Here is a 25,703-nt window from a genome sequence, read left to right as displayed (position 1 = left end):
GTTTATTTGATTTGAGCATCATTGAGCGATACCAACATGTGGTGATTATGGGCATCTAACAAGCTGTGAGTTAATTCATGGGTCTGCAGTTATTAAGGACAGTGGAGGTTTCAACCTGTCAGATGGGTAGTGCATGTGCATTTTCAGTGAGATCGTTGGACAACTATTAATTGTAATTTAATGCTTTACACTTCCCTAGAACAGAGCATTTTACTAATGTAACATTTGGAAGCCTCACAACATCCCAATTTACAAATGGGGAAACCAAGACACACAGATTAAGCAAGTTGCCCAAGAGCATGCAGAAAGCCCATGGCAGAGACAGGGATGAACGGACAGGACTCTTTCCCTCCTACTCCAACTAGCTACTTGGTGCATTTTCCCACTGTCAAAGATTGAAAAGTACTTGATAGTACACATCTCTCACAACCATCCAACTTCCTTCAACAATCCCAGCAATCTAAGTATGCTCATTGGATAAATCTTTTTTTTCCCTCCCATCCAGTGTAACCAAACACTCCTCTGTCTGACAAAGCCAGCTTGCTCCTTCTTTATGAGACCAGTTTGCTCCTCTTATGTCTGTCAAGACCAACTCACATTCCTCTTACCTCACAGTTTTCACCTGTTCTACTCCCTCCTATAGCGTGCACAGGTAGTAATGGCTTCCACAGATTCAGAGTTGGGGTCAGTTCAATGAGGAGCCCACACAGCCCTTGTTTCTCTACTACAGATTAATGCCTTCAAAGTGGAGTTGACCACTGGCAGGGATTGCATTTTTTTTAAAGTGCCAGAATGTCTGTATTCCTCTCTGGCTGTACCTAGTGCATGAGACAGCACGTGCTGGGTAAAATGAGTAGCATTCACATGCTTAAGTAGTATTATAATTAATTATTTGTTAAGCTCCTACTCGTGTGCTTAGCACTGAACAAACATACAGTTTGTCATCCAAGGAGACTGTAATCTAATTCACAAGTGTCTGTATCAGCAGGACATATTTGTTAAGGCAAAAGATTGCAAAAAGTGATCTCAGAAGATGTTATCTCAAACTGTATAGGTTGGAATGTATTATTGCCTCTATTATCAACTTCTATAGATACTAATGTGAATGGTTATCTACACTGATGCATCCTACTTAAAAAAATGGGAAAATTCTTCCACAATATTTTTTTATTCACTTGAGTTTAGGTTGTTCATCTGCTTTTCTTATCAACAGAAAGGTCAAGATATTACTAGTTAATACAACATTCGCATCCATGCCAAGTTCAGTTCACATTAATTATTTTATTTTCACAAAACCACTAAGAGGTGAGGATGTGGCATTATTTCCATTTTACAGCTGGGGGCTGAGGACACAGAAATTAAGGTCAGATGTTTTCACTAATTTTGGGTGCCTAATTTGAGATGATTGGTACATGATTTTTCAGAGTTCTTAGCATTATATGGTACTTCGTATATTCAAGCACAGCTTCTATTAACTTCAGTTGCAGCAGTAACTGTCCAGCTCATCTGCAAATCAGACCTCCAGGTCTCAAGTTGAGCACACAGAAAATGAGGAACACACAGTTAGTGACCACCTGTGAAAAGTTTGGTTTAAGTGACTTGCCCAACATCATACAGGAACTCTGTCAGAGGCTGGGATAGAATTCAGTTCTCCAGAGTAATATGAGACCCTCCTTTCTCTTCCTGCAATCTCCTGCCTCATTCACCACGCACCTTCCAACATCTGCAACAAATGAGGCATGGGTTCTACAGACAACAACCTCCTTCATTTCACAACACTGCTCAATATCTAGAGCAGTTCTGACCCGTGCACTGAATAAGGCAGGGGTCCTATAGAAAAACTAGTAAGTTATCATGTAATTGAAGATGGTATCATAACACAGATATGCAACAGGGCTGAATTAAGCTTGCACAGACAACCTTAATTCTGGCATTTCCCAGCTTTTGAAGCCTTGATTTAGCAACCTTAATAATGCTCCTTTCATGTAGGGTTTTTTTAGTGTAGTTTGCTAATTAAAAAAAAAAGCAAACGGAAAAAACAGAAATTCCATCAAGTGGCATCATATTGACACCCACATGGGTCATCAGCAGGTCAGACCCACTGGACAGACCTCTGCCACTTGAACTAACAGAGAAACTGATAGCTGCAGCAGGTTGTCATCCTCTATGTGGACTCGCCACTAGAGGAGTATGGTGCACACACAACTATTTGCTGATAGCAGAGGAATGGTGAGACTCAGGAATCTGGGTTCTATTCCAGGCTCTGGAGGGAAATGTGTTCCTAAGGGGCAGAGACCCTTCTGCCCATTTTCCCCAAGCTTGATGCCTTCTGCCTCCTTGCCTCCAACCTGTCCTTGTCCCAGTCCTGTCTCTCCCCTCCTGGCCTCTCATTCCAGTCCCAAGCTCCTTGCCCACCTAGTCTTAGTCTCCCGCTCTGGGCTAACTGTCCTAGTCCCAATCTTTCCTCCTTGCCCTGCCAGTCCCAGTTCACCCTTCTGGCCCATTGTCCAATCTCTCTCTTCCTTCCCCCACACTAGCTCCCAGTCCTTATCTCCCTCCTTGGAGTCCTCATACAATCTGTCTCCCCTGCACCCCTTCCTTGGCTCCTTGCCCCAGTCTCCCCCATCCCTGGCTCTGTGTTCCAATCTTTGCTCAGCCATTCCCATTTCCTCACCACACCCCAGCTGCTTGTCAGAGCTGCCTCCATCCCTTCCCCACATTTCCCTTCTCTTACTAATTCCTACCTGCAGTTGCCTTGTCCAGCCAGTCCCAGTGTCCCTCCTCTCCTCCTCCTCTTCTGATCTCATTGTTACCCCCTACAACCACTGGGTCCCAGTCTCCACCCCCTTTTCCTTCACTGGCTCCCAGTCTCTTTGCTCAACAGTTCCAGCCTCCCTGCCCAACCAGTTTTTACTCTGTATGCAAAGACTTTCAGTTATAGAAAATATATATATATGTAACCAGTCATTCCATAATAAAGCTCCAGACCCCAAATACAAATGTTTGCTTTATTTTTCCAGTGAGATACAGCCTCTTCTTATCTGTCCACTAACAGCGTATTCTTCTCACAACTTAAGCTCTTGTTTAAAATCTATATAGTTCCTATAATTAAAGGTAGTATGCGGAGCTCTGCCAACTATTTTCCTTATTTTCTTCAGAGGTATTAGAAGCTTTAGTACGCATGTACCTCTGTGAAAATAAAAATAAAATAAAATCTAAAATTGTAAAGACTAAAGGTATCTCAAGCCTTTAATGTTGCTAGAAAGATGTCCTTGATGAGGGCTTTGTTATTTTAGGAAAGAGGTATCTCTCTTCAAAAGTACTTTTGTTTATTTGCTGTTCAAACATCCATTTATCTGCACTGTTTCCAAGAGTGATATGAAGAAAGTTAGTTCAGATGAAATCCAGGTTAGTTTTGTGAAACCCAACTTCTCTCATTACTGTGTTATCTATTTCACAGAGGAAGAATCTTTGGCAAAAAATGAACAAATACCACCACCACACAACCAACCAAGCAAAAAAGCTCTGGTAGTGAAACTAGTTGTCTAATTTCAATATCTGAAATTAAAAATCAGATTATTTCATTTTTTTCACTCCAATATTAGGGCAGAAACTAGTTTAAATCCTAGTCTAATTTACATGGGCTAAGGTTATACCGTAAAAGAGGAGGACCATTACTAATCAGCAATGTGTTCAGACTTCAGATAGATTAATAAATTCATACATTAAAGGGCATAATTTGTGGTATATTTCAATGAAGGAACAGATCCCACTTGGAGCTGTGCATTAATTATAGCAAACCTGATGTTTGAAGCTGATTCCACTGAATTTGATGGGAGCTTTGCTGGCGTAGCTACAGTAGGATAGGGCTACCATTTTTGGTGGTTGTTCCAGCAATCATTTTACTTTTGCAAAGGGTTAGTAGTAGGAGTAACTGCTCATGAAGGTCTCAATTGGCGTGCAGCCCTGTGTTGGGGTGTGTGTGGAGCTGCACTGCGCTATGCAGAGTTCAGGGAGACAGAATTCTTTCTGGAGCTCATCAAGCAGTAGCTTGCCTGTTGCCTTCAGGGGTAGCCTGAAAATATTGACTTACATTTTTAATTAGACTTGTAAATACAAAAATAAAAATTGCTGCATGAAATGTTCTTGTATATTTCCTGCCTCACTTCCTTTCTCCTGCATCAAGCATTGACAAGCATTTCCCCTGCAATGACTCCTCCTGGTCATCAGGGCCTAATATGGTATGGGCACAGAAGGCAGGGGAGACTCTTTCCTCCTCTGCATATCAGTTCTGTCCCCTGCTGATATCCTGCCAGTTTCTGTCAAGACATGAAGAGCTCAGAGGAGGTAGAAAAAGGAGGCAGAAAGAGGAGGCAGAAGCTGGTCTTGTCTGCAAGGGTCTTATTTGCAAGGAGGTGAGAATGGGAAGACCTACTGAACAAGGAACAGGCTGGGATGGGGCACAAGGGGTGACAGGCACAATGGATGAGGATGCTCCAGGATCCCCCAAATAATCCTTTTAGGCTCCAGGTACCCATTTCACCTCAGGCTCACTCTCTTCTCTTGACCCCTTGCACTCCCAGGTACCCCAGGTTCTCCCAATCCCAATCTCTCCAGGTTGGGAAGAGGCAGGACTCTATTCCTTGCAGCAACGGAGGCCAGGATACACGCCTGCCTCTCCCCACGCCTGTCCCACTGCTTGGGAGCAACTGTGAGGGGATAATCAGTGGCTTTCTTTAACTGGTGAGAAACATCACACGTAGAACTGTGGAACTAAGTGCTGGGGGAAGAAATAAATTCCTTTTATTGTTGGCTTTTTCAGGTTGTCAAACTGGATTAAACCGATTGTGCTGAATAGTGTTTATACATGTTAATATTTTATTAATGGTTGGTACATAATTCAACTTTCCAGTGTCTTCCTGGTAACACTACCTTCAGGGATGGCAAATAGTTCCCAGTGTGAATGGGGTTCATGTGTTTTGAACACTTGTCCCTTCAGAAATGAAAACAGATGATCAACTGATGGATAGCTGAGTAGGTGTCCAGTGGTCCCAATTTTCAATCATTACTGACCGGGTCTTGAATGTAAATATGTGACTGAGATGAATTAAAATTTTATCTAACATGGAAAAAAGTTGGTAGTATGAGAAGCTTACCAGAGGCCGTAGGTAATACAAAGAAAGCAAAGAACAATTCATATTTATCTAGTGTTTATGGGTCACCTTTAGAATGGTTCACGCATTTTTCTTCCATTTTACGGATATGTCATATCTCTGTAAACTTAATTCTATTTACATTTCAAAAATCCATTTCATTTTAACTCATTCTGTTCATAATCATTCCAGACCCAGTACAGGAAAAAAACAAAATGTGAGAATAGAATCCTTTCTCACTTTTGTGCATAGATTCTCTTACAACTGCCAGGTCTGAAATAAAACTCTTGGTAGAATGATTTGTTCTGGACTAAAATCTTTTTTTCCTCCTTTACAAACTCTTCAGTTAACAGTTGTGGCTTGAAGTACTTTGCATTGGTGACTTGCCTAATATCTAATATTATTGAATTTTCATTACACCAAAGGAAATATTCTAAATCCAGTGGCTGGAAGCTGAAGTTGGACATAAATAAGGCACACTTTAAAAGTGAAGGTAAGTAACCATTGGGACAATGTATCTAAGATGTGGTGGATTCTTCACCCTTGAAGTTTTTAAATCAAGACTTGAGTCTTTCTAAAAGGTAAAGCATAGAGGACAGTGGGTACTGGTTTGGAAATCAAAGGAGCTAGGATCTTTTCCCCAGCTCTACCAATGCCTTTCTCTGTGCGCAAGACACTTAAACTCTCAATGCCTTATTTTTCCCATCTGTTAGATGGAAATAATAATGCTTGTGATAGACGTGGCAATTTCCTGCAAAATATCCTTGACAAAACTTAAGTTTGAGTATCTTTGGATTCCATTATATTAAATGCAAAGGTTATGTATTATTATGAGCCTGGATGATCAATGGACCATATTGAATAATGTGGCAGACATGAATGGTTTTTTGGACAAAATGTGTGAAGAGGATTCCCTGGGAAATATTTAGGGAGACGTTAATGAACATTTCTTCTTGTCCTCCCCCAGTTATGCAAAAAGCCCAGCCTTTTGAAGTTCCAGCCTGAAGGGGCCATTGTCTGCTGATTCCCTGTTCCTAGAATCTGAAAATCAAAGGCCCAAGTTATATAAAGAAACAGGCTGATTTGCCCAGTCTGTATGCTTGTTCTGAGCTAATCCTGTTGTGAACTTGTAACCACAGAAACACCTATTGTTGGGGTTTGAAGGACTGACTCTTAGCAGAGCCCCCGCTGGAGTTGAGGGGGTGATCTCTGGTAGGGTTATTAGCATGTGTGTAGGTTTTTATTAATTCCTTATGTTTTCTCTGTAATGCTTTCACTTTAAGAATAAATGTGGTTGCTTAGACAGAGCTGTGTGGTAACATAACTATGGGCAATTATGCTGTTTAGAGCCTTTGGAGAGAGAGTAAAGTGCAGATGCAGGTCTGTTCAGGCAGTCTGGCTTACTGGAATAATACAGTATAGGCAGGGTCCAGGAAACTGTATTGTACCCGAAAAAAGCCAGTCATGAGGGAAAGATGTGGGTCTCTGTCCAGGAGAGGTGATGGCTGAGGAGCCAGGTGTTTAGAGTGGGTGTCCCTCAGGGACCAAGTAGGGGGAATATAGGCGCAGTTGCCTGAACTGTAACAATGTTTACCATCTTTGTAAGTGATTTGAGATCTATGGATGGAAAGTAGTTTATAAGTACTAAGTAATTAATTTGTGCCAGATTATGATAACCGTATTCACACCGAATAATATCTTACAGCGCAAGTAGTTCCAATGAAGTCAATGGGACTACTTGTTGAAAAAGTTTCCACTCAGTGTGAGTAAGGATATCACAGTCCAGGCCTACATTTATTCATCTCTGCCACAGTGCATCAATTTGAACCTGGATTGATGTCAGGCAAAGGCACAGTTATATTTTTTAAATATGGGTGTCCAGACTTGGACACCTAAATCCATATTTAGGCACCTAAATAAGACTTCATTTTCAGACATGGTGAGTACCCACAGATAAATTCAAGTTGGATGCCTGCAGTTCTGAAAACAATCAAGCAACCTACTTTAGGCACTCAAGTTTGAAAAGACAATTTGTGTGAAGTTTTTTATCAGGAAACTGTTTGCTTTCTTTCCCTGGGGTGTTAGAGGGAAAGTTACTCCCGTTTAGTTGTAATTGTAAAGAGTTCAATTCTCCTCTCAGTTATCCAGGCAAAGTCAAGGGAGATGCACCTCTGTTAGAGAGGAGAAACAGATTTATGATCTGTGACATGGGGATTAGGATTCCTGCATGCTAATATTCCAGGCCCTGCCACAGATTAACTGTGTGACCTAGGTCAATCATAATATTTATCTACCTCACAGGTGTGTTATGACTCTTCATTATTTTACATTGGCGTAGATCCTCCTATTGGCACTGTACTTAACACTGTTGAGTATTACCACACATTTATTGGATTGGATCTTTATTTTTCCAGTGTGCTCTGTCTTCCATATGTCTTTCTTTTAGAATATAAACATTTGGGGAAAAGACTGCCTTTATTTTATTTATTGTTGTACAGAGATAAGAACATAGTTGGTATTAAAAATAATAAATAATAGCAATGATTATAAGATTAAGGTCTACACTGGGTGGGGGAGGGGGATTGAGCTAAATTACGAAACTTCAGTTACATGAATAATGTAGCTGAAGTCGACATACTTAGATCCTCACTGCGGTGAGTCGACTGCTGCCGCTCCCACGTGGACTCTGCCTGCGCCTCTCGCGGCGATGGAGTACAGGAGTCGATGGAAGAGCGCTCGGGGGTCAATTTATCACATCTAGACTACACGCAGTAAATCGACCCCTGCTGGATCAATCGCTGCCCACCGATCTGGCGGGTAGTGCAGACATACCCAAAGAGGTACGTTGGGACCTGAGAGATTTGGATATGTAGTTCTTAAGGTTTGCATGTTACTTAACCATTTGTATTTTCCATTGTTTATTTTTATTTTGTAATAAAATGAACCCTGTATAGATTTCCACCTTAGGTGACTTCTTTTGAATCCCCCAAAACTCTGAAAGACTGTTTTATGATTCAGTGTAAACTGAAAAAAAAAATGAAGGGAAACACTAGGTGTATTCATTGCTCACAAGGGGTCTATTTAGCAGAATGTTGCAACTTTTGATGCTGGAAATAATCTAGCTTTCTGTCAACAGATGAGATCATAAAACATCTGAGTCTCTTTAACCCCATCTGCGGTTCATCTACTCCCCAGCTTGAGATCAGTTGGCACCTCACAGGCTGAAAACTATAACAAAAATAATAAAATTCAAGTTCCAGATGTAAAATAAAAATGTAGTCCTGGCTGACCTTATTCATACTCTTACTCCATTATGTTGTAGAGAGATCATTTGTTACTGCATTGCTTTTGTCTAATTTATATACTTATTGCTAATACTAACTCCTGTAGCACCTACGCAGGACAAAATCCAAATAAGAGCAAAACAAAAACTCTTAGTAAAAACCAAATGGATAAAGAACGTGGCTTAACTCATGTCCTGACATTCATTACACTTGGGTTTGATGGAAGGTATTACCTGAGTGTTGCAAAGTTATTCTGTGGGACAGAGGGAGTTGGTCAGAATCATGGAAAAGGAAAGAGGTGATCCACAGAACTCTTGTTCAGGAATGAACACTTGATGCATTACTTTGAACTGAGAGGTGTATTAATTACAGTCTAATGTGGGCTGAAAAGTAAACAAGAACATTTGTTTTCTCCACAGCTTTGGTTGGTGCAAAGCCAAGCTATTCAGAGAGAACTGTCGATCCCTTGCTGCAGATTGTTGGTGTTATGAGGGAGAAAGGAAAGGAATATAGAACACAGATGGAGGTATTCTAGATCCCAGTTACAAACATCAATCTTGCCCCAGAGTTCAAGCCTATCTCCATGGAAAACCACACGACTAAAAGCCTACCGAAAACCATGGAGGAAAGCCTCCTGTTGCAGACAAGCTGTATGACTGCCAGGTACAATTCCTGAATCCTTAATCAACCTCTGTCCCTAGAGGAGGTCTTAGGCTATGGGGAGAAGGAGTACTGCCTTCGGCTATCATTGGGAAGAAGCTGATGGGGCCTGTTTGCAGTGTTGCATCTCTCTTTTAGAATGTAAGCTCTTTGGTGATGGGATTGTCTTTATCTTGTTTACTGTACAAAGAAAGAAAATTGTTGGTGTTAAAGAAATAAATATTTATAAGATTAATGAAAACTAATGACAGGTCTATGCTTGTGGCGGTGTATAGAGTACGTACACTACATACCAAAATAACCTGGGTATAAATAGCAGGGTAGATGGTGAGGCACAGCTTAGGCAAGTGGAGTAAAGACATGCCATAACCTTTGGGTGTATACCCTGCACGGCTCTCTGCATGCCCAAGCAGTGCCTCCCATGTCTATGCTGCTCTTTTTAGTAATGTTGGTCCTGCTGTCTCATCAAAAGACTCTGGCTGTAAGGGCACACAGGTTCAACCCAGGCTCATGGGTTCCTAGGAAGCCCTTACAACTGGCTGCCACTTCTAGAAGTGAGGCGTTAGCAGAACTCTGACCTACCTCCTTGAGGCACTGCCCATGAGGATCCTGTCTGGGGGACAATGATCAGTCCCTCTGGTTGGCCTGACCATACTATTTAAGCCAGAAGGAGGCACAGGAAGTTGTCTGAACTGAGAGACTTCCTGATTGGCTGCTGATCTGGACCTGACTGTTGTTGATCTCTGTCTCTGACCCCTGGCTTGGTTCCTGGATGCTGATTCTGGCTCTGACCACTATGCCTGACTGCCCCTGCTATGATCACTAGTTCAGACTGTTCACACCCTAGTCCTGACATTGGCAAAGGGGAAGCAGCAGGGAAAGGCTCCAGCAGCTCCCTCTGCCAGAGCCTTCCTCATAGTCTTCCTCCTGCTTGAGCCTTTCATTGCAGCCTGTAGCTACACACCACAGTGTGGATGCAGCCTGCCTTTCACTGCAGCATGTAGCTACATGCTGCCACCAATATAGACAAGGACTAAGTAGTAGCCTGGAACCAGGGCCGGCTCCAGACCCCAGCACGCCAAGCGCGTGCTTGGGGCGGCATTTTGCCGGCAGGGCGGCAGGCGGCTCCGGTGGACCTCCCGCAGGCATGAATGCGGAGGGTGCGCCGGTCCTGCGGCTCGGGTGGACCTCCCGCAGGCATGCCTGCGGAAGCTCCACCGGAGCCGCGGGACCAGCGGACCCTCCGCAGGCACGTCTGCAAGAGGTCCCCCGGAGCCGCGGGACCGGCGACTGGCAGCGCGCCCCCTGCGGCATGCCGCCATGCTTGGGGCGGCTGGATTCCTAAAGCCGCCCCTGCCTGGAACTTGGGAACTTTGAAAATGTAGCTCTTCAAGTGTATGTGTTACTTGACATATTTGCTAGCACAGGAGTGCTCATGGTAGTAGAGTTAAACACATGCGTAAGTATTTGCAGGATTGGAGCCGTACGAGCCTAGGCCTCATTGAAAGTCACTGGGATTTAGGCGTAATTTAGGCATTAAGTGTTTAAGAATGTTAACCTGAATCTTGTGATTCTCCTTAGTTCCATATCCTGCTTGCTTTACTGACAGGAGTAATTCCAATGAAGTCAGTGGGCCTACTTACATGAGTCAGGTGAGCAGGACTTGGCATCTAGTATTACACAGTCTGACCTAAATTAAAGAATTCCTGGTCACTTCTTAATGTCACAAATATCACATTATTGACACTTGCATATCTTTTCACATTTGTAGATACAATATCTGTCCTTAATGTTTATGTTGAATTCTTTGAATTTTGCAATAGCTATGTATAGCCTATGCATGGCATTTCTTTGTGTAATCACTGTCAACACCTCCAACTCATAATAACAACCATGACAATATTTGATTGCACTGTTTGTTTATTTCAATGGACCGTATAAAGTATAAGTTCAACATACATATGATCCAGTATAAATAATATCAGAGGGGTAGCCGTGTTAGTCTGGTTCTGTAAAAGCAGCAAAACATCGGTTAGTCTATAAGGTGCCACAGGATTCTTTGCTGCTTTTAGTATAAATAATATTGATGATGATGTATGCAGTGTAGGTGGAGCTGTGTTGGTCCCAGAATATCAGAGAGACAAGGTGGGTGAGATAATATTTTTATTGGACCAACTTCTCTTGGTGAGAGAGAGAAATTTTCGAACCACACAGAGCTTTTCTTCTGGTCTGGGAAATGTACTCAGAGTATCAGAGCTAAATGCACAATGGAACAGTTTGTTTAGCATAATATTCTTAGGGATCATTCAAGGTAGAGTGGCCTGTTAATACCGCTGCAGTCACAGATTGTTGTAATAAGTCATAAGACACTGGATTCAAAATGCCTGGACTCTAGAACCTTGTTAGCTAGGAGGGTCTCAGCCCAAGGAGCTGCAGCCCAAGCCCAAATCCAAATATCTACACTACAGTTAAACAGCCCCTTAGCCTGAGCCTGAGTCAGCTGGCATGGGCGAGCCAGAGGTATCTAATTGGAGTGTAGACATACCCATAGAGTACCAGTTACAAATGTGACAAACTGGAGGTAAAATAAGGATGACATATCTGCCATGGATGGAGTTTACCCACTACCAGGCTGCTGCTAATTCATCCCAGTTAGAGACGACTGGTCCCTTATGCTCATAAAAATATTTCTGCAAGGCAGTTGTTTGTCTTTGGAATGGATCAGGTTGCACCAGATGGCATGTATTTTTAAAAACAAATCTGAAGGAAACTTACCCCTAAATCGCTCTACAAGGTCACTTCAAATTATACAAGATGAAACCAGTAACATGTTAATTAAAGTCATGAACAGATGTGTACCCCTGTGTCCAGCCCAGGGGTCGGCAACCTTTCAGAAGCAGTGTGCCGAGTCTTCATTTATTCACTCTGATTTAAGGTTTTGCATGCCAGTAATACATGTTAATGTTTTTAGAAGGTCTCTTTCTAGAAGTCTATAATATATAACAAAACTATTGTTGTATGTAAAGTAAATAAGGTTTTAAAAATGTTTAAGAAGCTTCATTTAAAACTAAATTAAAATGCAGAGCCTCCCGGACTGGTGGCCAGGACCCGGGCAGTGTGAGTGCCTCTGAAAATCAGCTCGCGTGTCGCCTTCGGTACGTGTGCCATAGGTTGCCTACCCCTGGGCCAGTCCTTTCACAGGATTATGATAAATTGTGTTTAAAGTATGCCTTGTTGAGGTATTGTTTGAAAACTCATAATTTGCTGATCACAACTGTCCTGGTAAAATGTGTGACAACATTGTATGGGAAGTTAGAAGATTCTTCTGTATCATATTACTAAGACATGTTCTAAGTCTGGGGAGCAGCCACAAACCAATTCCCCAGAGACAAAAGGCATGCTGATACCTCAGCCAGGTGTCAACAAAATCAAATGGACCATCACCAGTATAAGTGGCCACTTGTGGCAGGAAAAAAATCTACAGCTTGGGGTTCCTGTCCACAGAGACTTTCTGTCTCATGAACCTCAGCTGGAGATACTTCTTGAAGAAGAGAAAGCACTACAAGAAGGGAAAGTGGACACCCCAAATCATCTCTCCTTTTCCTTCTACCCATAGGCGCCAACTTCCCCGCTTTCCCCTGGGTGCTCGACCCCACCCTCTTCCCGCAGTCCCGCCCCCACTCCACCCCTTCCATGCGGCCCCACTTCTTCCTGCCCCACCCCCCATTCCAACCCCTCCCCCAAAGTCTCTGCCCCAACTCTGCCCCCTCTCTGCCCCTATTCCAACCTCTTCCCCAAATCCCTGCCCCAGCCCCTCCTGTTCCTGGCCTCCTCCCAGCTGTTTGGCGCTGGCCGGGGGGGGAAGCGCTGGGAAATAGGTGGAGGAGCGGGGACGCGGTGCGTTCGGGGATGGGGAGGAGGAAGCGAAGGTGGGGTGGGGGGAGGGGAGCTTGGCTGCCAGTGGGTGCAGAGCACCCACTAGTTTTTCCCCATGGGTGCTCCAGCCCTGGAGAAAAAAAACTTTTGTAGTGATAATCAAGATGGCCCGTTTCAGACAGTTGACAAGAGATGCGAGGATACTTAACATGGGGAAATAGATTCAATATGTGTAATGATTCAGCCGTTCCCGGTCTCTATTCAAGCCTAAATTAATGGTATCTAGTTTGCATATTAATTCAAGTTCAGCAGTTTCTTGTTGGATTCTGTTTTTGAAGCTTTTCTGTTGCAAAATTGCCACCTTGTACACCATGTTCATTGGCCAAACCGGTCAGTCTCTACACAAAAAAATAAAGGTACACAAATCTGACATCAGAAATCATAACATTTAAAAACCAGTAGGAGAACACTTCAACCTCTCTGGACACTCAGTAACAGACTTAAAGGTGGTAATTGACACCTCTTGTCAACTGTCTGAAATGGGCCATCTTGATTATCACTACAAATGTTTTTTTTTCTCCTGCTGATAATTGCTATCTTAATTAATTAGCCTCTTAGTGTTGATATGGCTACTTCCACCTTTTCATGTTCTGTATGTATATATATCTCCTTACTATATGTTCCATTCTATGCATCTGAAGAAGTGGGCTGTAGCCCACGAAAGCTTATGCTCAAATAAATTTGTTAGTCTCTAAGGTGCCACAAATACTCCTGTTCTTTTTGTGGATACAGACTAACATGACTGCTACTCTGAAACCCATCACTACTGAGAATCCGTAGAAGCAATGTTTGAGGAAAATGAAAGAAAATTAAAACTGGTTTTGTAATCTTTTTTATCAGATTGTTGGTGTAGTACTATCTGATGCATGTTTTCTCCAGGTGTTTTTTGCATACTACACATTTTACCCTTCTCTGTTATTACTTTAACTTTTAAAAATAGTTTTGTTCTTCATTTATCATGACTTTTCTGTTTGAGTATAAACATTGTTGACTTTCTAAGCCCCCGGCATGTCTTTCCTTAAGTCATTAGGTTACAATGTTAGTTTGCCAGCCCTTACCCACATCCTCAGGCCTTGTTGTATGCAATGCGGCGTCAAGTGCTTTCAATGTGTCAAGAAAATGAGCAGACCCTAGTTTCTTATAAATTGATACATTCTATCCCAGACCTGAAGAAGAGCTCTGTATGGCTTAAAAGCTTGTCTCTTTCACCAACAGAAACTGGTGCAGTAAAAGATATTACCTCACACACCTTGTCTTTCGAATATCCTGGGACCAACATGGCTACATCAACACTACAAACAACATTCATAGGTACAATTTCCTGAATCTCCAGTGAATGTGAAATGAGAATTCTTAATCTAATTAGCAATTGCATTCATTGCAATTTCCTCCCTAATCCTTCTTCTAATGCGAAAGAACAACGATATGATGCATGCTTCCATTTACGGCACCTTGTAATATTATAATGCAAAAAGACAATGAATTCTACCAGGCCCTTTGCCTTCCCAGGCTTTTATGTAAGATTTTAGAAAATTTGGTCTTTAAAAGATACATGCAATTAAAATGAAGGAAAAAAAAATGAAAAAACCCTGATGGTGGCTCTAAAGCTGAATTTGCTTTTCTCACGTAAGAGCTTTTTGCATTCTGTATTTCACAAATACATATAAAACAGTATTGATCTGCCGTATAACTTTTTGAAGGCTGTGGAGTTATACTAGGCATGTGTTTGGTGGGCCCATAAATCATAAGTCCATTCCAATGTTCTCCACAAAAATGTGGTTTCACTGGAAAGTCAGCAGGGCTCTCTCATGGTTCTAGAAGTCCTCATCCAGGTCTGTGATACTGGGATTGTCATGTTTTTTATGTTGCAATCTCTAAAAATGCTCCATTTTCCTTATTTGATTAACTGTTTGGCGGTGTTAATAAAGAAGCTGAAGTCATTGGGAATTGTTGTGATTAGACCTCTGAAACCCATACTACACCTCTACCCCAATATAACGTGACCCGATATAACACGAATTCAGATACAATGCGGTAAAGCAGCACTCCGGGGGGGAAGTGGGGGCTGCTGAGTGCTCTGGCGGATCAAAGCAAGTTTGATAGGTTTCACCTATAATGTGGTAAGATTTTTTGGCTCTCGAGGACAGCATTATATCAGGGTAGAGGTGTATTTATTTTGGTACTTAGATTTGGATGTAAGGCCTGGATTGTTTAAAGGTATTGCTGGCTTCAGCACTGCAACCATGTAAGTCTCATTTTCAAAAGGGATTTAGGCATAGGAGCCAAAATCCCATTGACTGTCCCTTTTGAAAATGATATTTAGACTCCTAAATCAGTTAGACATTGCTATGCTGAAAGCAGCCAACACCTAGATACCTTTAAAAATCTGGAACTAAGTGCCTAGCTATGGCATTCACTTTTGAAAACATTGACCTAAACGAAGACACTTTAGGAACATAGGATAAATAACTTCATAGTTGTTCCTCATGTTCGTCAGGATTTCCGTATATTTCAGGGCTCTCAAATCAAAGCTGACAAATCCTATCTGAGCCTCTGCCACCTCTACTCCATGTTTTCCGTTAGTCTAATCTGGAAGCCTACCAATAGCATCCGGGGTATATCCCCCCTCAGTGAGTTCAGGATCCAAAAGAATCTTTGAGTTCGTCATACTCCACACACTCAGACTCAGAGTCACTATTGACCTTGAGAGGGGAGAGAGAGAGAGACGAGAGAGAGACCAGAGGTAGGGGGCTGTAGAAACCAAGGGGGCAAAACTAATACTTGAAAATTCTCTATGTCCCCAACCAAAGAACCACCCTCAACAGTGTGCTTCCCTACTGCTTTGACCAAACTAATCTGCTTTACAGCACCCTCAGAAACTGGAGCACCCTCTTGTCAGAGTTTATGCTCTTTTCTATTTTCTTCCAACTTCAACGGCCATTTTTTACTTTGCAGCTGTCACAGGGTATTCACTCACTGTGGGTGGTGCCTCCTCCTGAGTGTTCTGGGGATTAGCTCTCTTCCAGGTCCAATGCCTCCCCTTGTGGTCTCTCCCCATTGTCATCTTTTTCACTCTGTGGCCCCTCTCTCACTCTAGGAGGTGGAGCTTCCTCTTTGTCACTTGAACTTTTGGCCAGATCCCTATGTGATTTCCCCTCCTGGGGTATAGAGTCTCACTGGACCCACTGTACGGGCAATGCCAGTCAATCAGTGGCTGGTAGGGGAGCCCAGGCCCAGCACAGGAACCCTACAACATGCAGCTAAGGTCTCTGTCGCCAATCTTGCTGTTCTCTTCCTAGGCTACTGCCTACGCACCACCCCACAGGCTTTCTTCTCCACCATTCTCTCTTCTGGGTATGCCCTTCCTCAGAGCCAGGCTCCCACTCTCTCCCTGTGTTTCCTCCTTCTGTCTCTAAAGCAGAGGGTGGCTACAGACTTTATCACTGCAGCCATTTCTGTTGCCAGCTTCCTGGTGAACACCCCTTCACAGGGGCTTTGCCAAAAAGCCAGAATCCTCAGCTAAGGCCACAGTTTCCATAGCAACAGGCTCAGCTTCCATTTTACAATCAGGCGCAGGCCATGAGGCCACTGAGTCAGGAGCCACAGAACCAGTAATACCATCTCTCCCAGGTTGTAAAGGGGACCAACATCCCCAGAGACAGCTGGAGCCTGTTGGGACACCGTCTCTGTTACAGCCACCCCACCTTGTGCTTTACTCTCAAACCCCCACATTCCTAGGCACTGGGTCACCAAGCAGTCTTCTTAGGGCACTGATTAACCAATGTCTCAGACTACCACAACAAAAACAGGCGCTGGCCTCAGAGGCAACAAACCCAACATAATCACACACCCCAATCCTATACTTCAGGTAAACTTAAAACTTTGGAAGGATTGTTTAATAGCATATAAACTTCCCTATGAAAGGGCAAGACATGCCAAACCTCTAGAATCCTCCTAATAGGGCTGGTGATCTTACCATAACTCACCAGGTCTCCAGCCAGTTGCCCATTTTCTAAAAAAGGAGGAACATTAGTGATAGTGACTTTAACAGCAGGTGTTGCGAGGGGCACTATAGGGACAAAAATACCCTGCACAAAATCGCCACAACCACCGGCTCAACAAGGCTAATGAGTCAACAAACACAATAGCCTTGCTCATGCAGGAGGCATAGCTCACATTTATAAACCCAATTACCTTCCCCACAGCTGGAACACACTCCTCCGCAGAGGCAGTCTGGAGGCAAAACCTGCAGCCCAGGGCTGCAGGTTAAACCCTCACAATACACAATAAATGGAGGTCGCTGTCATCTTGGCCAGCCCCAAGGGCAGGCAGACAAACTGCTAAAAAAGTGAAATTGAACCCGTAAACAAACATGCAATAAACCTCAAATCCCATTTCCCCAACAGAAAGAAACACAGAGAACAGCAAAACACACCCACCTCAGACTCACTCCCACAATCCTCTGAGAGAGAGAGCAAGCAAGAGAGAGATCTACCCCAGAATATGGGGGGGGGAATACACTAGATGCTTGATACATGGATATGTACCCACCCCAGAACACAGTGGGTTAGCAAGAGCTCAGATGTTAAGGTATTCACCTGGGCTGTAGGAAACTCAAATTCAAATCCCTTGTTTGAATCATGCAGAGTGTCCTAATCACTGGGCTGTTTAGATTTTTTTTCTGTCTCTCATTTTGACCAGAAATTATACTCTGGACCTGAGAAACCCTCCCAATACCTTTCTGCAAAAAGTTTTGGTTTTGATGATTCAAAATTTTCCGATAAAAGTGTTTCCTAGTTAACTTCCCAAGCAGCTCCTATAACATCTTCTTTAAACATTTAAAATTGTTAGACAGTGTATCAAAAAGCAACACAATGAAGCAGCCATTACTATTATCTTTCATATTACTCAAATTACAAGAAATAATAACATGTCAAAAATGACGTCTTGATTTATGTCAGCGTGTGCTGCTGAATTACATTCGGTGGCCTGACTTTTTGTCTAATTTAAATCTGAAGTTCCTGCTAATTTGTATCTGGAGTATGGTTGAACATGAGCCATAGTTCACTTTGCTTCCCTTTTACAAAATTTAAATCAAGAAAAATACAGCATGTTTTGAGTTGCTATTGAAGGAAATGAAAAAAGTGCCATTAACAAAAAGGGTGTGGGGATGGGGGAGGGACAGAAAGGTGGGGGAGGAGTCTTGGTGGCAGGGCGGGGTTTATCTAGGCATCAGGCAGCTTCCATTCCAGGAGGTCTCTTGCTCCTCAAGCAGCCCCAATCCCTTCTTAATCAGGGCCCCAGACACCTGTGATGCTAGGCAAATTGCACAGTGGCTCCCTCTGCTGGGAGGAGGCCCAAATTACAGCCAGATGCTCTGTGAAATATCTATTTCTTCCCTCTGTTGTTTTCTTCATCATCTTCAGCTGGAAATATTGAGCTTAATTGTCCCTGGTGTTTGTGTGAATACTTCAAGGGCAGAGGGATACATAGACACTCACTCTCCATTAGACTCCTGTTCATGGACCAAGGAGAACTGCAATCCCTGAACTACATTGCTCCCTGCTGGCACATCTGGAGTGCAAATTGTCATAAAAGGGCCAAGAAAGAAGTGGTCATTAGCTCTGTCTCTCCTCTGCACTGGTCAACAGAGCTGTCCTCCTGACCATGGAGAGTATGTTTTCACTGCATTGTTAATTTGGATGAATTGCACCTGAGTCTAAGCACCTGGGTTAGCACAGCCCAGGCGTGAGTGTTCCTGCAGCAAAGCCATGCCAATGTTACTGTGTCCTTACTATTTCTGCACTTGCCCATGTGTGTCTGGGGCATATCCCATGGTTCTTTGTGCTGAGGTGCTCTTGGATTCTTTCCCAGACACTTGTGTCAATTACAGGGGAACTTGTTTGTCCTTTGGGGAGAATTGTGGGAAGGGCATTGATTGGAGGACAGTCAGCATTCAAGTGATTTTGCCTGCATCATCACTGTAGAGTAGGTGGGTTCCAGCCCACGTGACAGCAGTATCCAGGTTCTAATCCATACCCTAGTTAAGTAAACTAGCCTGTGCTTAAAGCACCCGCAAACCTGAGTCAGAGGTTTTACTGTGTTCAGGTGAGAGCCTTGTGAAGTCAGACAGTTATAGTGTTTCCTATCTTATGTCTTATTTAGGGCCTGATCTAATGCCTGTGGAAGTCAGTAGAAAGACTCTCATTGACTTTAGTGGACTTTGGATCAGGCTCTAAGGGAACTGTAAATAGTCATAATAGTTGATCATGCCAAGGTATTTATATGAAAAAAACAAAATACAAACAAAGGGTCAGCTAAATCTCTTTAAGGGCTTGTCTACACTGGAAAATTGACCAGACTAGCTATTCTAGAATAGCTCCCCGTGTGTATGTTCTTATTCTACAATAGACAAGCCCTAAGTACGTTTGAAAATACACATAATGATGCAATATAATGCTAGCCTGATGCATGGAATATGAAAAACCTTGAAAAGATTAGCAGAAGAAGAGGCTGATAAAGAAATTTTATTGTACTTGTTATTTAGAAACAATACAGGGCAGATTATACACTAAACTGATAGAGGATTTATAAATAGCAGACCAATCAGATCAAGGTTTAGGGACAGTACAGAACATCTTTGTAAATGTGTTTTACATAATTTGACATTAACCTAAAATGGTAAAGTTTTGCAGACTCTGTAGGTCCTTAGTTACACATCTGTTTAAATCTTAATATATGCCAAAACACACTTGTTGCCTTCGGGTAAAAACTGTCTCGCCAGTATAAGTTAACAAGTAATTATTGCTTGCTGAGCTGCATCAATTGATGAGTGATCCATTGCTGTGAAAGTAGTTAACTGACTTTTTAAGGAACAGTCTTTTTTTCTGTGGTCTTTATAATGTTCTGACAACTCTGACAAATCTTTCCAACAATAGATTCTTCTTAAGGTCATGATCCTGCAAACACTTATCCTTGCATTAGGCTCGTTAGGATTTCTCCTGCGAGTAAGTTTATACTGATAGATAAGTATTCGCAGAATCAGGCCCTAAGTCTGGCTTTTGAAAAGGTTTGGTGATTAGAAATCAGGGCAGACCTTTGTTTAGTAGGTTTGTTGGTTGCTATGTTTTAAGAATGTAAGGATATATTTTCCTGAGCATGGAAATTATTTTATAATCGTAAGTATGTTACACCTTACACATTTCACAATGGCAGAGTTGTGTGATGTTTCCCCACAAAGAGTTGTTCTAGGGCTGTGTTTACATTAAGATGTAAATAGATTTCTCCATTACTGCCTGGGCAGGAGCAGTTAAAGTCTGAATGACCTGTAGCTGAACAGCTAGGGCCTTGGCCCAGATGCTTATACCTATGTAGATAAGTGATAGGGGCTTACAGGAAGCACAAATCTCAGGGTCTTTGCTTTTGTGTGTGTGAGAGAGTGAACGGATTTCAACCTTCAGTGTTCCCACAGGGAAGACTCGCTCCAAATACTGTGGGAGGGAAAAAAGAGCAAAGCTGAGGTGATAACACATAAAATTTCACTTTAGATCATCCTGTTCTGGGACTATATCCACTGCCATGATTTTGGTTGCTTGCTGAAGTTCTTCACCATCTAAGAAGATGTATTCCACTGCTTATAATTTAGGGAATTCTGCAGCTACGACGAGATGGATCTACTCTGTGTGATAAAAGTTGTGTCCTATGTGTATGGTTTAAAAGCTTCAGAATTTTATTGATATCAAAATGGGTGAAAATATTGTGCCATTAGACATGCTGGAAAAAACCAACACCACATAGAATCATTGATTATTAGGGTTGGACGAGACCTCAGGAGGTCATCTAGTCCAATCCCTTGCTCAAAGCAGGACCAACACCAACTAAATCATTGCAGCTAGGGCTTTGTCAAGCCAGGCCTTAAAAACCTCTATGGATGGAGATTCCACCATCTCCCTAGGTAACCCATTCCAGTGCTTCGCCACCCTCCTAGTGAAATAGTGTTTCCTAATATCCAACCTAGACCTCTCCCACTGCAACTTGAGACCATTGCTCCTTGTTCTGTCATCTGCCACCACTGAGAACAGCCGAACTCCATCCTCTTTGGAACCCCCCCTTCAGGTAGTTGAAGGCTGCTATCAAATCCCCCCTCACTCTTCTCTTCTGCAGACTAAACAATCCCAGTTCCCTCAGCCTCTCCTCATAAGTCATGTGCCCCAGACCCCTAATAATTTTCGTTGCCCTCTGCTGGACTCTCTCCAATTTGTCTACATCCCTTCTGTAGTGGGGGAACCAACACTGGACACAGTACTCCAGATGTGGCCTCACCAGTGCCAAATAGAGGGGAATAATCACTTCCCTCGATCTGCTGACAGTGCTTCTACTGATACAGCCCAATATACCATTAGCCTTCTTGGCAACAAGGGCACACTGTTGACTCATATCCAGCTTCTCATCCACTGTAACCCCCAGGTCCTTTTCTGCATAACTGCCGCTGAGCCAGTTGATCCCCAGCCTGTAGCAGTGCATGGCATTCTTCCATCCAAAGTGCAGGACTCTGCACTTGTCCTTGTTGAACCTCATCAGATTTCTTTTGGTCCAATCCCTCAATTTGTCTAGGTCACTCTGGACCCTATCCCTACACTCCAGCAAATCTACCTCTCCCCCCCCAGCTTAATGTCATCCATGAACTTGCTGAGGGTGCAGTCCATCCCATCATCCAGATCATTAATGAAGATGAACAAAACCAGCCCCAGGACCGACCCTTGGGGCACTCTGCTAGATACTGGCTGCAAACTAGACATTGAGCTGTTGATTACTATCTGCTGAGCCCAACGAACTAGCCAGCTTTCTATCCACCTTATAGTCCATTCATCCAATCCATACGACTTTAACTTGCTGGCAAGAATACTGTGGGAGACCATATCAAAAGCTTTGCTAAAGTCAAGATATATCATGTCCACCGCTTTCCCCATATCCACAGAGCCAGTTATCTCATCATAGAAGACAATCAGTTTGGTCAGGCATGACTTACCCTTGGTGAATCCATGTTGACTGTTCCTGATCACCTTCCTCTCCTCCAAGTGCTTCAAAATGGATTCCTTGAGGACCTACTCCATGATTTTTCCAGGGACTGAGGTGAGGCTGACTGGCCTGTAGTTCCCCGGATTCTCCTTTTTCCCTTTTTTAAAAATGGACACTATATTTGCCTTTTTTTCCAATCATCCGGGACATCCCCCGGTTGCCACGAATTTTCAAAGATAATAGGCAATGGCTCTGCAATCACATCAGCCAACTTCCTCAGCAGCCTCAGATGCATTACATCCGGCCCCATGCATAGGCACCGACTTCCTCTCTGCCCCATGGGTGATCAACCACCCGACCCCTGCACCACCCTCGCCCTGCCCCAATTCTGCCCCCTTCCCCCAAGTCCCCGCCCTTGCCATGCCTCTTTACCATCTCCTCCCCCGAGCATGCTGCATCCTCCCTCCCAGAAAGTCCTAAGCACCACCAAAGAGCTGTTAGGAGGCGGGCAGGAAATGCTGGGAGGGGGAAGAACAGGAATGCGGCATGCTCAGGGGAGGAGGCGGCGGCAAGGAGGGGTGGGGATGGGGGAAGCTTGACTGCCGGTGGGTGCAGAGCACCTGCTAATTTTTCCCTGTGGGTGCTCCAGCCCCGCAGCACCCATGGAGTCGGCGCCTATGGCCCCATGGACTTGTGCATGTCCAGCTTTTCTAAATCCTTGCAGGACCCCACTGGAAACAGACCAGTTAATGATGATTCCCAATTTACAGTTACATTTTGAGACTTCTCGGGGTATGTCTACACTACCCACTGGATCAGCGGGCAGCGATCAATCCAGCGGGGGTCGATTTATCACGTCTAGTCTAGACACAATAAATCAACTCCTGTACTCTTTCCCGTCAACTCCTGTACTCCACCGCCGCGAGAGGCACAGGCGGAGTCGACAGGGGAGCGGCAGCAGTCGACTCACCATGGTGAAGACACCACGGTAAATCGATCTAAGTATGTCGACTTCAGCTAATTATTCACGTAGCTGAAGTTGCATAACTTAGATCGATCTCATCCCCACCCACTGTAGACCAGGCCTCAGTTAGCCAGTTTTCAATCCATTTAATGTTAGTTTTATATCTTTCTAGTTTTTTAATCAACATCATGTGGCATCAACTCAAATGCTTTACAGAAATCTAAGTATATTACATCAACACTATTACATTTATCAAACTTGTAATCTCATCAAAAATTATATCCAATTAGTTTGACAGGATCTATTTTTCATAAACTCATTTTGATTTGCATTAATTATATTACCTTCCTTTAATGATCAAGTCCCGCATCAGCCACTCTATCTTGCCAGGGATTGATTTCAGGCTGACAGGCCTATAAGTACCTGGGTCATCCCATTTACCCTTTTTAAAATTGGCACAACATTGGCAACAAGGGCACACTGTTGACTCATATCCAGCTTCTCATCCACTATAATCCCCAGGTCCTTTTCTGCAGAACTGCTGCTTAGCCAGTCAGTCCCCAGCCTGTTGCAGTGCATGGGATTCTTCCTTCCTAAGTGCAGGACTCTGCACTTGTTCTTGTTGAACCTCATCAGATTGCTTTTGGCCCAATTTGTCTAGGTCACTCTGGACCCTATCCCTACCCTCCAGCCTATCTACCTCTCCTCCCAGCTTAGTATCTCTGCGAACTTGCTGAGGGTGCAATTCATCCCATCATCCAGATCATGGGATAAGTCAAAGAGGTCTATTTTTGGTTTCAAGATAAGGAGAAGGGTATTTTGGTTTTGCACAACCACATTAAATTTCAGAATATGGACCTGTCTGCTCTGGTTAAATGGTTGTAATATTAACTGGATATGGTGTTCAAAGTAATTCATCTCTTTCTCTAGATTCAATTGAATAAACAATTGGAATGTCGGTTTCCCTGCCAACTAGGCAATCAGAACCCCATAGGGCATGTCTGCACTTGAAACTTGTTGCAGGTTTTGTGTATCCACATTAAGCGATCCACAACAACTGTTGAGTGAGCGTATTCACCATATTCAGAGGGGTAGCTGTGTAAGTCTGTATCTACAAAAACAACGAGTAGTTCGGTGGCACCTTAAAGACTAACAGATTTATTTGGGCATAAGCTTTCATTGGTAAAAAACCCACTTCTGAAGTGAGATCCCAGGCTGGGAGCTCCAGCAGTAAGAGCATTGCAAGGCTCCCAGGATTGCAGGGCACATGGTGACACAACCTCTTATCAGTCTGGACTGCACTATGAACTGCCATCACAGATGCATTTTCATTTTGGTAAGAGATTCATGAACTTTATGAAAACTATCATAAGTTGCAAGATCCTAGCATGTGAAGAAGTGGGTTTTTTTACCCATGAAAGCTTATGCCCAAATAAATCTGTTAGTCTTTAAGGTGCCTTATTATTCACCATACTGTTGTTCTCCAGTTATGGTACTTTTAGTTTGTATTGTTGCAGCCAGACAGCACTGCAAAGTTTTGAAGTAAGCACTCAGCTTCTAAGTAGACATCCCATGGTGTATTGCTCCATGGCTGTACTGTGTGCATTCAGGGCAATTTTTGCACTGTGCAATGTGAGAAACTACTGAAATTCGGAGGGTTGGGATCAAATTAAATAATTCCTATGATTCCTCTCCTTTCATCCCATCATCTGTTTGTTTTTTATGTGTGCAGCTATCAAGGATGTGCTGTCATCCCATGTCATCTGGCTGGGCAAAATACAGGAGTTTATTAATTGGTTTCCATGGTTGGGGTTCCCCAGTTGTGGGGACACATACCTATTCTGATGGGACACATACCTATTCTTTGCTCTCCCATACCAAGTCTCTGAGTTCATCAACAGAAAGGCCGTTTCACCATGGTGCTGCAAGGTTTGCTTGATCACAGTGGAAAGGTCCATGATCCAGGAACTTTAGAAAATTTGAACTGTTTTCTCCAATGAGAATAGAAACATTTACTCCGATGGTCATTGCAGACATTGATGTTGTTGCCATTCTTTCAGTCATCTGGGAGATGCTGCTTACTTTTTACTTGGATGAGAAAAAGGAGCTGTTTAACTGTATCCTGAGTATTTGTAGAATGACATTGGAATGTACATTTGGGAGATTAAGAGGTAGATGAAGGAGCCGTTGGGGTTCGGGGCCGATGAGATATCTGCCTCTTTATGATAGCTGCTTGCTGTGTTTTGCACAACCTTTTGTGAGAGCAAGGGAGAAAGCCTTGCGGCTGTATGGGAGGAGAAAGTGGACAGATTTGCTGAATGTTTTGAACTGCCAGAAAGGCGACCTCTATAGAATGCTGTAACTACTCAGGGGCACACAGTCAGCGATACATTTTGCTACTAACTTGAATGTTGGGGCTGCATGTGAACAATGTATTGCTTTTGTATAAGGCTTTAATCATGATTAGTGCACAGCTTCATGTGTATTTGCAGTGGTGCAAGGATTTTATCATGCTTCATATGTGCATTTTATCACACTTTATGTGAGGATTTAAGTATAGTAAATGTGTGGATTTTATGACAATGAAGCTAGGCATTTCAGTGAATTGTGTAAGACTCAAAACCATAAATGTAAAGATATTTTCAATGATTTCTTAATAAATAACAGTGAACACACTGTGTTCAAGGT

General features: G+C 43.1%; 1 protein-coding gene across 1 annotated transcript in view; it reads left to right on the top strand.

Annotated features, from left to right (window-relative positions):
* Window positions 1-4,323: 4,323 nt before the first annotated feature.
* The window catches only part of SLC34A2 (solute carrier family 34 member 2), a 67,897-nt gene continuing 46,517 nt past the window's right edge, over window positions 4,324-25,703 (top strand). The window contains exons 1-4 of the mRNA XM_045019930.1: window positions 4,324-4,415; window positions 5,579-5,646; window positions 8,857-9,100; window positions 10,679-10,749. Coding sequence (XP_044875865.1) covers window positions 10,741-10,749 — 9 coding nt within the window. The 5' untranslated portion in view covers window positions 4,324-4,415; window positions 5,579-5,646; window positions 8,857-9,100; window positions 10,679-10,740. The remainder of the gene's footprint in view (window positions 4,416-5,578; window positions 5,647-8,856; window positions 9,101-10,678; window positions 10,750-25,703) is intronic.

This window comes from Mauremys mutica, chromosome 5 (assembly GCF_020497125.1).
Source record: "Mauremys mutica isolate MM-2020 ecotype Southern chromosome 5, ASM2049712v1, whole genome shotgun sequence".
Taxonomy (NCBI): domain Eukaryota; kingdom Metazoa; phylum Chordata; order Testudines; family Geoemydidae; genus Mauremys; species Mauremys mutica.
Note: the sequence above shows the minus strand (reverse complement) of the source record. Positions and strands in the feature narration are given on the sequence as shown.